Source organism: Canis lupus, chromosome 10 (genome assembly GCF_003254725.2).
Source record: "Canis lupus dingo isolate Sandy chromosome 10, ASM325472v2, whole genome shotgun sequence".
In the NCBI taxonomy this organism is placed as follows: domain Eukaryota; kingdom Metazoa; phylum Chordata; class Mammalia; order Carnivora; family Canidae; genus Canis; species Canis lupus.
The window spans coordinates 11,528,035-11,542,845 of NC_064252.1; the positions used below are offsets into that span (position 1 = coordinate 11,528,035).

A 14,811-nucleotide genomic window follows, 5' to 3' on the forward strand; every position below is an offset into this window, starting at 1 on the left:
TTCAGGCCAGGAACTTTCTCTTGAATGTTAAAGAGATATGTTCAACTCAACTGGATATCTACATTTGTTTTGCTTAAAAACATTTCAAACTCTTATTTTTTAAAAAAAATAATCCTTATCTTTTAGAGATACATACTAAAATAGTTACAGAAGAAATTATATGACATTTGGGATTTGCTTCCAAGTCCTATAGTGGAGAGAGAAGGACGTGCAGGTGGAGATGAAATAACATGAAACGGTAGTTGCTGAAGCCAAAGGTGAGTATGCATGACATTATTATACTGTTCTTTCTGCTTTTGCATATGTTTGATATGTTTCATTAGAAACTTTCTAGGGGTACCTTTCCCGTTTGTGAAAGTTAAGCTATAGTTAAGCCACACAAACAGAGATGGAAAATAATACTGGCTCTACAGGTGAAAGAGTATCTCTCTTTCATGTAAAAATCTGACATATCATCCCATAGTGTCTGGGGCCCAAGTTCCTTCCATCTTATTGCTCTGCTATCCATCAATATGGTGTTCTTTTGGTTTCCAGGGTCCCAGGAGGCTCAATGTCATCACATTTTGAACAGCGAAAAGGAAAAGAGAAAAGAGTGGGTCTCACTCTTAAAGGAGTGAGACCCAGATGGGGCATGTGGGGGGCTCGGTGGTTGGGTAAGTCTCCAATTCTTGATTTCGGCTCAGGTCATGATCTCAGAGTCACGAGATGGAGCCCCGCATTGGGCCCATGTCAGGCTCCACGCTCAGGGCAGAGCCTGCTTCTCTCCATTTCCCTCTGCCCCTCCCCATGCTCTCCCTCTTTCTGCATCCAGCTCAGAGTTCACAATATCTGGGTAATTCTCAGTCCTATTTATAATGTCCATATATAATTCCTCATGGTCTGGTAGCCTATAAACTAAAAGACAAGTGATCTGTCCTCCAATCTTCCTGTTATAAATTTTGGAGCAGGAATAGGGTAGCCAATATACCTATATACTTTAAATCTATTTGAAAAAAGGAAGAATAGGAAGAAAACAACAGGCTCTAGTTCGTAGCAATCATCAAATCCCACAGAGCAGTAATTGCAAAGACTCCCTGACCTGGTGATGGAGTAAGTTCCTAGGTTATCCCATCTGGCAGTTGGTATTCTTGTGGCCTGGGGATGTGTAGGGGGTTGGGACAATAGAGACCTCTCTCCTGAATTCTTGTCCCTTCCTCTCCATGACCCCAGTTTTTGTCCTATGGGAAGTTCTTGTCCATTTGTCTCCATGGCCACATCTGAAGCAGGTTTTGTAGAATGTGCCCTACTTAGGGCTGCTTGGTTTTCAAAAGGGATTTCTGTGTGCAAGCAAGGGGGCCTTTGTGCAGTAATCAAACAGCCAATGTCCTCTAGACATTTGTTTAAGTCTGAAGACTGGTCTTTTATGGAACAGGCCTGGAAATAGACTCTTTCCTAAAGCTTCCAGAAAGAAACCCTGCCTCACCAACACCCTGATTTTAGGCCAGGCAGAGCCAGTGCAGACTTCTGATTTCTAAAACTATAAGATAATACATCTGTGTTGTTTTAAGCCACTAGGTTTGTGTTAATTTGTTACAGCAGCCATAGAAACTAATACATGAGCCTTCGACCTGTTAACATAGGGAAGCTGTGATACTACTGAACCTAAGGAGGGATGTGAGCTAGAGGGGCAAGGAGGGACATGTTGGTGACACCTCTGCTCCTGACTCTTTGAACACACCCTCTTGGGCCACATGGAGGTAAGTGCAATAAAGCCAAAAGTAACAGCTTCCAACTGAGTATATTAGACAGGCTCAGACTGCAGACTCTTCGTCAGATCTTTTTTTCTCCACTCTTCGGTCCCTGGCTTTTTAATTCCTGGCACAATTCTCTGACGTCTAATATCTGTCTCTGACCTGCACCCTCAGTCTGAAGATCCAGAATTCTCTTTGCAGCTCACTCAGCTCAGCAATCCATATAACTCTGCATTTGGCATGCTCCCTTGATTCCTGTGACATTTAGAGTTTCAGACAACAGACCTCCCGCACCAGCCCAGCTGGTCCTTATGATTTAGGGAAGCAGGGATTCAGGGAAGAACAATGTTGTGATTGGGGGATCATGTTATGAAAGACTTTGCATCAAATAAATCACAAATTTGACTGATTAAATATCAAAAAAACCCACATATAAACAACTAGAAAGTCTGTAATAGCTAAAAATTGTGATAAGCTGCTCACTTCTTACAAAAGAGTAATAAATGTCCTATCTGCATAGATTTCCTAAGAAGACTTCTATACTATGAAGAATATAATCAGCACATTAAATTCAACATTATTGGGGCACCTGGGTGGTTCAGTTGGTTAAGTGAACTCCCCCTGTCTCTGCTGCTCCCCCTGCTTAAGCTCTCTGGCACTCTCTCTCTCTCTCTCTCAAATAAAGAAATAAATCTTAACAATAAATAAATAAATTCAACACTATTAAATCATACATTTGACTTACCCCAAGAAAATATGCTAATTTAATAACATGTTAATAACTAATTAGACATTCAATTAATGCCTTGGTGATGACTTCCTTGTATTTATAATAACTTTGACAGAAAATCTAGGGGCTCCATGTGTCATTAAAAATTATTCTGGAAAAAAAAATTATTCTGGAGAGGCATGGGATTGGCGGCTGTGACCTTTGGGCTGGGATGAACTGTGCTCTCAGCGGAGACCTGGGAGCTGAGCCAGAGCCACGGCCAATACAATGACAGCAGTTGGACTGACCACTGCTGCTGCAGGGTTTGCAGGCCTTTATATTTTGCAAGCCATGAAACATATGAAGCCTCAGGTAAAACAGGTTTTTCAAAACCTACCAAAATTCATCTTCCATGGTCATTATTACAAAGGTTGGTTTGAACCCAAAAGGATGAAACAGAAGTAGCATTAATAGTAGGCTATGCCAGGGATCCCTGGGTGGCACAGCGGTTTGGCGCCTGCCTTGGGCCCAGGGCGCGATCCCGGAGACCCGGGATCGAATCCCATGTTGGGCTCCCGGTGCATGGAGCCTGCTTCTCCCTCTGCCTATGTCTCTGCCTCTCTTTTTCTCTCTCTCTCTCTCTCTGTGACTATCATAAATAAATAAAAGTTAAAAAAAATTTTTTTAAATAGTAGGCTATGCCAATAAGGGAAAATAAGAGGTGCTCATCAAGGAATTATGCTTTTAAATCACCCAGACAGGAGAGGATCTCCTTATTTCAGCCAAAATCAATGAAGCTAAAGATTTACTAGATGGTCAAGCTAAAAAATGAAGAAATTACATGATGAATCTTAAGTTCCTGTTAGTTGCATATATGAGTGCCAGCTTTTATAATAAAATGCCTCAAAGCCACAAACTTCAGAAAATTATTCTGAAATGTGATTATTGTTGCAGCATCTATAAGTGAAACAACTTACTACTGTGAACAACTTAAACTTCAACAAGAGAACAATAGCTAAGTCAGTTACGCATCAAAATATCAGGAAAGATATACGTGAAATAGTAATAGGATTGTCTCTAAGTTATAATGCTAATTTTTACTTTTCCCTTCTTATTTTTCAGCATTGTCTACATTTTTCTATCATTATATCAGTTTTCTATGGCATATAACAAAATACACAATTACTTCCAGTCAGGGAAAGAAGCAAAGGAAAATACGCGAAGAAAAATACCCAATATATTAATAGTAGTTGCCTCTACACAGTGATTTTTCTTTTTTTACACATTCCAACTCTACTTTAAAGAATACCTATCACTAGGTGCAAATTTCCAGTTATAAGATAGCAAGTACTGAAGATGTAATGTACGTTGGCCAGAACCAAGTTGATGATACCCTAGCTGCAAAGGAAGTTAGGAAAACTAAGGCAACAAAGTGTTTGCCAACAGATGAAGATTCTATTCTCACTTTAGGCAAACCTTGAAAATGGCTCTTCAAGAGGAAAGAAAATGCATTCCTTCTACCACATTCTGGAGCAAGTCACTTTCCTCCATTGTAAAATTAGCACATTGGACTTAGATTATCTGTACTGGATATTTGTAGTGATGAAGGTCTGGGTCAGGATAATAACAACAGAATAGAAAGTATTTGAGAAATATTTAAAGGAGGGGGCACCTGGGTGATTCAGTCAGTTGGGCATCTGGTTCTTGATTTCAGCTCAGGTTGTGATCTCAGGGTCATGAAATCAAGCCATGCTCAGTGCAGAGTCGGCTTGAGGTTCTCTTTCTCCCTCTCCCTTTGCCTCCCCCTGCTCACACTTTTCTATAAATAAATAAATAAATAAATAAATAAATAAATAAATAAATCTATTCTCTTAATAAAAGAGAAATATTTAAACGAAAATTCTACAGATCTGAGATTGAATGAACCTACATTTTTCAGCAATTTACAATTTTTTCCCTCTCATTTGTTTTCAATGCTATCTAATAAACACCTGTATCTCAGTTCTAATTTCTTTCACTTGTTTATTCAGAGATTTTTATGGTGGGACCAGCACTGCTTTACCATCAATCTGTTTAGTATTAGGTTTCCTCTTTTGTTAAAAAACAAAAACAAAATAACAGGGATTGGGGGACTTGGATTCATAGGTCCTTCTTATCTCTGAAATTTGTGGACTCATTTTAACAATTCAATTCAACCAACATTCATTAAATATCTTATTCAAGTCAGGCATTCTTCCAGAGGCTATGGGAATATAAAGATGAGAAAAATGTGTTCCTTGACCTCAAGGAATTCACAGTATTAGAAGTGTGATATCTTTATATATCATTTATCATCATTATCATCACTACTCCCATCCCCATCACCTATGTTCATTTTCTTCAGGCCTGCTTCTTCCAAGGCCAATCTTACCATTATCGGAGCCTAGTGCAGAGGTAGTTTAGAACTTCACCCCAGGTATTTCTGTTCCTGGATTCCATGTAATTGGGGTTGTTTCTCGATAAAGGGAGACAGCCTACAGAAAAAGGCAGAATTAGCTTCATTTTAGGAGGGTCAATGAAAATGAGATGGAGCTGGGGATTCAGTAGCTTCCTAGTCAGAACCCATGCTCCATAATAGCTTACCTAGCTGGTGAGACGAAACACTGCTTCCTGACTTTGAGTGAAAAGGAGACATTTTTAAAGAATGGTTATGCTCACTACTGGACAGTTTCATCACTGAACTGGTCATGAGAAAAGCTTAACCAGAGATGACTAATACATTTTAAATCTCATCACTTTTGAGCAGAATCTCCAAAAATGTGGATTGCGGCTTTTTGACACCACAGGTGAACATACATATGAGGCAACATTTGCTCATTTCTATACTTTCTGTGCTAGATACTATTCTCCTTTGCTTCTCCAGATCTACTTCCCATCCTTTCCATGCTGCTCTCTGTTCTAGTGGGTGACCTTTATTGACCATACCAATGGTACCTCTTCCCCTCTGACTTCAGTTAGGCTCAACCAGTGGAAGACCCTACCAGAAGACCTAAGGTCAAAGGAGAAGTAATATCAAGATTTATTTTCCAGGCTCTCTCCACTGTAGGCCTGAAGGCTACAGCTGATTTAGGCAGCCTTCTCCAACAGCTACAGATCTCTCTCTCTCTCTCTCTCTCTCCCTCTGAGTTTTAGTAATTGATTGCTCCCTTTATCCCTTCAGGCTTGCCCTTCAGTGCTTCATCATCCTCTATTAGTTTCTCTTAACCCTGTCCAAACCCCCATAGATAGTTATTCCATCACATTCTACTCCATTTCCCCATCGAGTATACCATCTTTTTCCTGCCAGTTTCTGACTGACACATATTGCCAGAGATTCCAATGTGATATTTGTACTTCTAAGGATTTACCAGAGCTCTCATCTCTCACACTGTACATATGTTTTCTAATTTGAGTTGATGCTTATAAAGCATATATCTCAGAGGCTGGTACATAATACTAACTGCTCAAAAATCGTTAGCTGCTTTCCATTCCTCTATTTGAAGTAGATATTATGATTTCTATTTTTTTTTTTAACAGGTCCCATTGAAGTTCAGTAACTCTTGTCCAAAATGGCACAGCTGAGTATCAAACGACCAAGTTGGGTCTCATACCAAGATTTGTCACATTACACCTTACCATGCCACTTCTCACTGCATGATAATGAAGTCTTCTCACTACATTTGCATTATTCATTTCTATCTACTACAGTGGCCCCCATGCAGTAGTTTCATTAAAAATGTTTGTTGGGGGGCATCTGGGTGGCTCAGTCAGTTAAACATCTGCCTCTGGCTCAGGTCATGATCCCAGAGTTCTAGGATCGAGCTCCACATTGGACTCCTGGCTCAGCAGAGAACCTGCTTCTCCCCCTCCCTCTGCTGCTCCCCTGCTTATGTTCTCTTTCTCTCTCTCTAATAAATAAATAAAATCTTTAAAATATATATATTTGTTAGATTGTAGGACGAATAAATTCTCTCATACAGAATCTATTTAGTTGCTGTATAAGTTGTATTAAAAAATGGTAAGATTACTAATTTGGAGTTCTATTAGCTCCATAAAATCAGTTTTGGGGATGCCTGACTCAGTTAGCTAAGCATCTGGCGTTTGGTCTCAGCTCAGGTCTTGATTTCAGAGTCCTGAGTTCAAGCTGCAGACTGGGCTTCATGCCAGGCATGGAGCCTACTTTAAAAAAACAAACAGTTTTTAATATTGAAAAATACTTTCACTCATATTAATGTTATGGTATGTTGCTGAAGTCCAGCTCTTCACATCTTCAGTAATTTCCAGAAATAAATCATGCAAAACAGAAAGATGAATGCATTTTACAAATAGCACAAAAGAAGACCACTTGTAGCAAACAATGCACTTTAAAACTATGGTGAGAAATGTCTGTTTTTAAACACATTCTCACACAAGTGCTGAAAAATAGTTTCTGGTAAACTACAGTGTAGACTTCACATATTTTAATTTTTCTTTTTTTTTTATTTTAATTTTTCTTTTTTTTTTATTTTAATTTTTCAATCGAGTGTGTGACTCATTATTATTATAGGTTTCTAAATGCCAAGCTCCATCTTGAGTCCAAGGTATGGCTATACTGCATTAAAAAATCTTTTTTTTTTAAAGATTTTATTTATTTATTCATGAGAGACACAGAGAGAGAGGCAGAGACACAGGCAGAGGAAGAAGCAGGCTCTCTGTGGGGAGCCCAATGCGGGACTCAATCCCAGGACCCCGGGATCATGACCTGAGCCAAAGACAGACGCTCAACCACTGAGCCATCTAGGTGCCCTTGCATTTAAAAATCTTAATTTTATGCTTTTCTATTTTTAAAAACATTTTATTTATTAATTATTCTTTTTAAGTAGGGTTCACGCCCAGCATGGAGTCCAAGGTGGGGCCTGAACTCACGACCTGAGATTGAGACCCAAGCTGAGATCAAGAGTCCACCACCCAACTAACTAACCCACCCAAGCACCCCATTTTGATTTCATTTTAAAGTAACTTCTATGCCCAACATGGAACTTGAACTCACAACCTTAAGATCAAGAGTCCCACGCTCTACCAACTGAGCAAGCCAGGTGCCTCTATGCTTTTCTATTTTATTTTATTTTATTTTATTTTATTTTATTTTATTTATTTTATTTTATTTTATTTTATTTTTAAATATTTTATTTATTTATTCATGAGAGACACAGAGAGAGGGAGGCAGAGACACAGGCAGAGGGAGAAGTAGGCTCCATGCAGGGAGCCCGACATGGGACTCGATCCCGTGTCTCCAGGATCAGGGCCTGGGCTAAAGGCGGCGCTAAACCGCTGAGCCCCCCGGGCTGCCCCTGCTTTTCTATTTTAAAAAATAAAGTTGAAATTCTTTTTTGATTATAAAGTTAATGAATACATGTTGCAGTGATATTAAAAACATAGAAGTGCATAAATAAGAAACTAAAAATACTCATAATCCCACTGCTCAAAAATAATATTAACATCTGAACATGTTTCTATGCAGTATTTTCTCTGTACATAATTGAGATGAACTTTTCTTTTTTGGCCAGTAGCTAGTCACCCTGGCAGTGTGTGCATGACCACGTGCTATAAGTTTTCAGAAGTGGTTCTCATGCCCGTAGTCAATTTTATGAGTTCACTGATATCCTCACAATACATTTCCTTATTGTTTAGGTCAATTTGAGTTTTGTTTCTTTTACTTGCAGCCAAATGCATTCTAAATGATATATTTGGGTGAATCTATGAATTTTCCAATGTTAGATCACTTATGACCTATAAAATCTGCTCTTTTATGTGGTTCAGTCTGACAGAATTTGGTAACAGAAAGTGCAGTGTTTGAACTGAGGCATCTGGCTAGCTCAGCCACAGGACATGTGACTCTTGATCTCAGAGTCATGAGTTCAAGCCCAAGGAGGGGCAGTCGAGGGTGTGATGCACCACTTCTTTGGCATTGCAGTAAGTCTTTCTTATTTAGCCATAGCAATCGGTTTAGCTAATTATTTCCAGAATATGCATATATATTCATTGGGATATGGAAAGATAATAGAGCATATATTTATTTTTTATTTAAAAAGCTGAAAAATTAAGATTAACTAATATTTAATATAGGAATAGTGTTCTCACTCAATTCATCTGTCAAATGATTTCATGTTACTAAGGTATAAATTCAGGTTTCCTGGGGGTTGATATATCCATGTTTTGGGAGCTTTCTTAAAGAAAAATAACAAAAAATTATGAATACAAAATAAGGTATGAAAGCAAATTGCTATTTAGAAGAAGAAAAGAAACATAGGAATTTCAACTTCATATGATTTTCTCATAAAAAGAATATATGGCAAGTTGATAATTTTATATGCCTCATTATGTAGTATATTCTTGCCAGTGGAGAGTTCCATTTTGACTAAGTATTAATGAGAACCAAATCTTTCACTTGTAATTTTGCATGTCTCGTTAGACTAATTTTCCAAAGAACAGTATCTGATTCCATACATTTCGAACTTTGTTTCTCCTCCAGCACCCACATACTTCCAGCCCCTAGCATGGTTGGACGCGCTCAGATCACCACGTGACCTCTCGCTTTGCATTTTCATATCACAGAAGCTGGATGAGGTGGCACAGTGACAGTAAAAATATTTCTGGAAAGCATTCCTATGTCAGGATGGTTAAAAATATTCATAAATATTTTCCATTAAATCCCAACTAAATGTAAATAAACCCTCATTCAACTTCCACTTAGATGCAAAAATATGGCTGCTGCCACTCCAACCCCTACCCAACACAAAGGGGAGCATGTATGACAGAGAAGAATAGTAGTGTTAGACAAATTGTGGAAGGAGTCCATGAAAGTAAGGGACTTTAAAAAAAATTTTTTTTAAGAAGATTTTATTTATTTATTCATGAGAGACGCACAGAGAGGCAGAGACGAAGGCAGAGGGAGAAGCAGGCTCCCCACAGGGAGCCCGATGCAGGACTCAATCCCAGGACCCCAGGATCATGACCTGAGCCAAAGGCAGATGCTCAGCCACTGAGCCACCAGGTGCCCAACAATAAGGGACTTTAAATCATTAACTTTTTTCACTTCCCACATAATTGCTTCTGTTGGGGGCAATCTTGAGGAAAGAGGGGGGACTTCCTCCTCAACGCAGAGGATTCTAAGGGATCCCTTCATACAGACACTTAATACACTTTACTTGCTGTGTAGTATGATATATGGCAGTTTATGAGAGCCCAGTTACAGAGACTGACAGATTTTCTTTTCTCGCTGTAACTAAGTTAACCATCACAAAACGCCCAAGTGTCTTAAAAAAGAATCCTAAGAAACCATGGCTCACAGCTAATACTAATAATGAAAGTATAAGTGAAAGATAAGAAAGTGTCAGAGCCAACACCTACTTCTAGTATGAATGAATTCTTGTCAGCTCCATAAGGAGATAAAAACAAGGATGATGTAATCAGATTTGACAAGAGCAGGACCAAGAATTTTAAGACTATTTGAAACATGGATTTCTATCCACTAATGATATGGGGCCATTATAATAGCCAGACGTTTAAAAAATCTTATGTATTGGAGTGCCTGGGTGGTTCAGTTACTTAAGCTTCTGACTCTTGATTTTGTCTCAGGTCATGATCTCAGGGTCATGGGATCGAGCTCCGCATCAGACTCCATGCTCAGCATGGAGTTTGCTTGAGATCTTTTTAAAAATCATGTTCATTTCATCCCTCAAAATTATACATTTGTATGGGTGTTCATGGTATAAAAATGTTAATATGAAATGTCTTAAGGGGACGCCTGGGTGACTCAGTGGTTGAGTGTCTGCCTTCAGCTCAGGGCGTGACCCCAGGGTCCTGGGATCAACTCCCACATGGGGCCCCCACAGGGAGCCTGCTTCTCCCTCTGCCTATGTCTCTGCCTCTCTCTCTGTCTCTCATGAATAAATAAATAAAATCTTTAAGAAATAATATTTACATTTACATATATTATGGCTGCATGTTTAACATGATAGGGGTATTTTTAAAAATTTGGTGGTGCGGTTGGTTGGGCGTCCAACTATTGGTTTCAGTTCAGGTCGTGATCTCAGGATAGTGGGATTGAGTCCTGAGTCGGGCTCCCCACTCAGCACAGAGTCTGCTTGAGATTCACTCTGCCTCTCCCTCTGCCCCTCCCTCAGCTTGCACTTTTCTCTCTCAAATAAATAAACCTTTTTTAAAAAATTAAAGTTTGGCAAGCATAGAGCTAAAATATGACCCACAGTATACTAGAATCAAAATCATATTCCTATGGATATTACAGCATTGACTTGAAGTAAGTCAGAATGATAATATGTGCTAAATATTTATGGATTTGGGTTTCCCTTCTCCAACCATCAGCTCTTTGTCTATGTGTTGTCATCCAATAGGTGGAATGTGTTAGACAAGCTTTGGGGTATCTGCTTAGCTCAAAGCAACTGCCTTTCACTGACAATTCACCCTTTCCTAACTCACAGAGTAGATTTTGTAAGCTGTGTTTTTACTCCATGACTCCACATCCTTAGACAAACTTGATTGGACCAAAAGTAGACTCCTACGAAAATTGAGCGAATCAGTTGCTTTCTCTTTAGATTTGTGACTGAAACTAAGAAAGCCATCTTCCTAAATGGTGCTTATTTGAACTCTGGAGCTGAGACTGCCATTGTTGCATAGACTTGTGTGTGGAAAAGGAGAGAAAGTTCTTCTATATAGAGAAAAAAACATGTTCAAAGAACCTTAGAATATTTATCTCCTTCAAACCTCTTTGTTATTCTTCTTAAATATTTTGATCTTTATATCATTTATATGGTTGGAGTGATGTGATCGAGGGGGTCACTGACAAAGAATGTGGGCAGCTTCTAGAAGTTGGAAAAGGCAAACAAATGTACCCACCTCTAGAGCTTCCAGAAGGAAGACAGACCAGGTAACACCTTGATTTTGGCCCAATGAGATCCATTCTGGATTCTGATCTCTAGAACTATAGGATAATGAATTTGTGTTGTTTTAAGCCACTACTTTCTGGTAATACCATTGTCAAATTCCTCTTGAGGCACTCTGGACGTTGAATTCTGTGTAGATTTGAATAACAGAATTTCAAAACTGAGAGGGACCTTCATGGGGGAACTGAAGTCAAGGACTTGTCTAAGGTCACCTGGATGGTCTATTGTAAAGTTAGGAGAAATCAAGTCTCCAAACTTTCATCTATGTACATTAATGACTATAAGATGCCTAAGAAAAAGGGTGGTTTATAGAAGTACTCAATAAGTAGTAGAGATTTTGCTTGTTCTTTTTATTAGTATTATTATCCATTTTCTTTTGTAATCTACAATAATATTTCATTTCTTGAACATTGCTAAGTAAGCAGGTATCCTGTAAAAACATTTTAATTATTATTATTTTTTTAGAAAGAGTGAGAAAGGTGGGGGGAGAGAGAGAGAGAGAACACGAGCAGACAAGGGCAGGGGTGGGAGGGGCAGAGGATGTAAGAGAATCTTAAGCAGGCTCCACGCCCAGCCCAACTCACGGCTCAACCTCATAACCCTGAGATCATGACCTGAGCTGAAATCAAGAGTCAGACGCTTAGCTGACTGAGCCACCCGGGTGCCCCTGTAACATTTTAAAACCTTGAGAAAGCTAGCCAGGGAGTGAGGAATTACCTGGTCAAGATGTAGAAGGGATAAGGCCTATATCTTTAGAGTGCTTTTGCACTTCAGATTCAAAAGAGATGGCTGAGAGGTCACCTAGGTTAGGGTGATCTTGTTTATTAGTGTCCTGAGATGCTTTGCAGAAAATAATGAAAATCCTCTATGGAAAAAAATTATCATAGGACTCACATTATTTCTTCAAGTATTTCAATTATGATGTCCAGCACGCAAAGACAGGTAATAAGACAGCATGAGTGAGAAATAGCACAAGTAACACAAGAGACAGGGGCACCTTGGTGGCTCAGGTGGTTAAGCATCCAACTCTTGATTTCAGCTGAGGTCATAATCTCTGGGTTGTAAGATAGAACCCTGTGTTGGGCTGGACGTGAAGCCTGCTTAAGATTCTCTCTCCCTCCCCTCTGCCCTGCTTTGTACACCCCCACCCCTCTCTCCCTTTAAAAAAGAAAAAAAGAAAGAAAGAACACAACTAATAACTAAAACAAAAAACCAACAATACACTCAATGGCACTCCAGATATTGGAATTAGCAGAGACCCAGATTGTATACCAATGATGCCTACTACACTCAAAGAGATGAAAGCCAAGATTCATAATTTTGGCAAAGAATAGGATGCTATAAAAATGAACATAACAGATGCCAGAAGAATCAAATAGAAATTCCAAAACTTGGGGCACTTGGGTGGCTCAGGTAAGTGTCTGCCTTTGGCTCGGGTCATGATCTTGGGGACCTAGGATGAAGCCCTGCATTGGGCTCCCTGCTCAGTGGGGAGCCTGCTTCTCCCTCTCTCTGCTTGCCACTCCCCCTGCCTGTGCTCTCTCTCTCAACTAAATAAATACAATCTTTAAAAAAAAAAAAAAAGAAATTCTAAACCTCAAAATTACCAGAAAAACCCCAAACCAGAATTAATAGCTAAATAGATAAGTTTGACAACATAGGACAGAAAATTAGTAATCTATTTTTTTGTTTCTATTTATTTAACGTAATCTCTATACCCATGTGGGGCTGGAATCATGACCTCAAGATCAAGAATTGCACGCTGTATGAACTGAGCCAGCCAGATACCCCCATTATTTTTTATTTATTTATTTTTATTTCTATTTGAGAATTAGTCATCTAGCAAATATATCAGAAAAAAAAACTATTCAAAATGAAGCATGGAAAGATTAAAAAAAGAGAGAAGGCAAGAGAAATAGTGGATAGAAAAGATTTAATATACATTTATTGGAGTTACAGAAGAAGAGAAGAATGGGGCAGAAGCAATATTTGAAAAAGTAAAGGCTGAGAATCTTCCAGAACTCATGAATGGCATCAATGAACGTCTTTCAAGAGGCCCAGTGAATCCCAAGCATCATAAATAAAAAGAAATGCACTTTCAGACATACATAGTAAAAGAGCAGAAAACCAAAGTCTAAGAGAAAAAAGAAATTTAAAAAGCAGCCCGGGGGGGGGGGGGGGCGGGGGGGGGGGGCAATGACCTTCAAAAAAACAGTCGCACTGCTGACTTTTTGTAGGCAACAGTAGAAGTCAGAAGCCTGGAGTGAATTTTAAGTAAAAGAATATCAACTGCTTCTATCACCAAATCTCCCCTCTCCTGTCTTCCTCTTTCATTCAGAAGGACTCTTATGATTACCTTGGACCTACCAGGAAATCAAGGACAAGCCAGGACCCTTAATCTAATCTTACCTGGGAAGTCCTTCCAACATAAAGTAAGAGAGTCACAGGTTCCAGGGATTGGGATATGGACATTTACGACTGGCCTGTGGTGCCTACCCCGTTACCAATCTCAAAAAGGTCTCACCCTTTATCACCAGTGGCTCTTTTCTTCTATAAATCCCATGGAAAGAAGTAGAAGAGGATGGGGGTTTGTGTATTATCTTATTTGTTTATTTTTTTAAAGATTTTATTTTATTCATGAGAGACACAGAGAGAGGCAGAGACACAGGCAGAGGGAGAAGCAGGCTCCATGCAGGGAGCCTGATGTGGGACTTGATCCCGGGACCCCAAGGTCACACCCTGGGCCGAGCGTGGCGCTAAACCGCTGAGCCACCCGGGCTGCCCACGTATTATCTTATTTAAACCCCCACCACCCACCTTCAATCTTGGTGAAGCAGATACTATGACCTCGGACCTAAAGGTCTCTGACATTGAACATGAGACAGAGAGGGTGGGTACCCAGACTGAGGCCGTGGAGCTGGTAAACTGGTAATTGGGGTCCACGTCACCACATTGGTCTCTAAGTCTCCAGGGACGCTTTCCCCAACCTGCCCCGTACAGGTGGACACTCCTTGGCTTCTCATGGTGTGAAAGTTCCCTGTATACCTGAGCAAACACTCTGACTTGGTGGGGTTTTTAAGGGGGCTGGGGGGGGGGAGAGGAGACAGACCTAAAGGACGGGATACGGTTTCTAACCGGGGGGACATCTGGGCCCCAGGTACTGGCCCAAAGCCTTCTCTATTGACCACGTGGTTCCAGTTTGACTCATCACCTTCCGTGCGGCCTGGGTTCCTGGTTTGGACAACAGCCGTGTGATTGGGCCCAGTGACACCTTGTGCAGTTCCCTCCTGGCTCGGCCATTCTATGGTTCCAAGAGAGAAGCCCCCCGTCCCCCCCACCTGCCCCCCCACCTTGCCTCAAGGTGCCTGCACCCTGTCGGGTGGGCTCTAGGATGCCTGCAAAGTTAGAGCCC

At 40.1% G+C, this 14,811-nt stretch overlaps 1 protein-coding gene, 1 long non-coding RNA gene and 1 pseudogene across 4 annotated transcripts in view; 2 read left to right on the forward strand and 1 right to left on the reverse strand.

Annotated features, from left to right (window-relative positions):
- Positions 1-12,448, reverse strand: part of LOC112677877 (uncharacterized) — a 34,447-nt gene extending 21,999 nt beyond the window's left edge. For all 3 annotated transcript variants that reach the window (XR_004819254.2, XR_003147246.3, XR_003147245.3), the window contains exons 1-2: positions 12,294-12,448; positions 4,850-4,952 (exon numbers count right to left, since the gene is read on the reverse strand). This is a non-coding gene — a long non-coding RNA (uncharacterized LOC112677877). The remainder of the gene's footprint in view (positions 1-4,849; positions 4,953-12,293) is intronic.
- On the forward strand, positions 2,702-3,342 carry LOC112677876 (mitochondrial import inner membrane translocase subunit TIM14-like; annotated as a pseudogene).
- A 217-nt stretch (positions 12,449-12,665) lies between the features above and the next one.
- Positions 12,666-14,811, forward strand: part of CPSF6 (cleavage and polyadenylation specific factor 6) — a 36,132-nt gene continuing 33,986 nt past the window's right edge. The window contains exon 1 of the mRNA XM_035721719.2: positions 12,666-12,812. Coding sequence (XP_035577612.1) covers positions 12,759-12,812 — 54 coding nt within the window. The 5' untranslated portion in view covers positions 12,666-12,758. The remainder of the gene's footprint in view (positions 12,813-14,811) is intronic.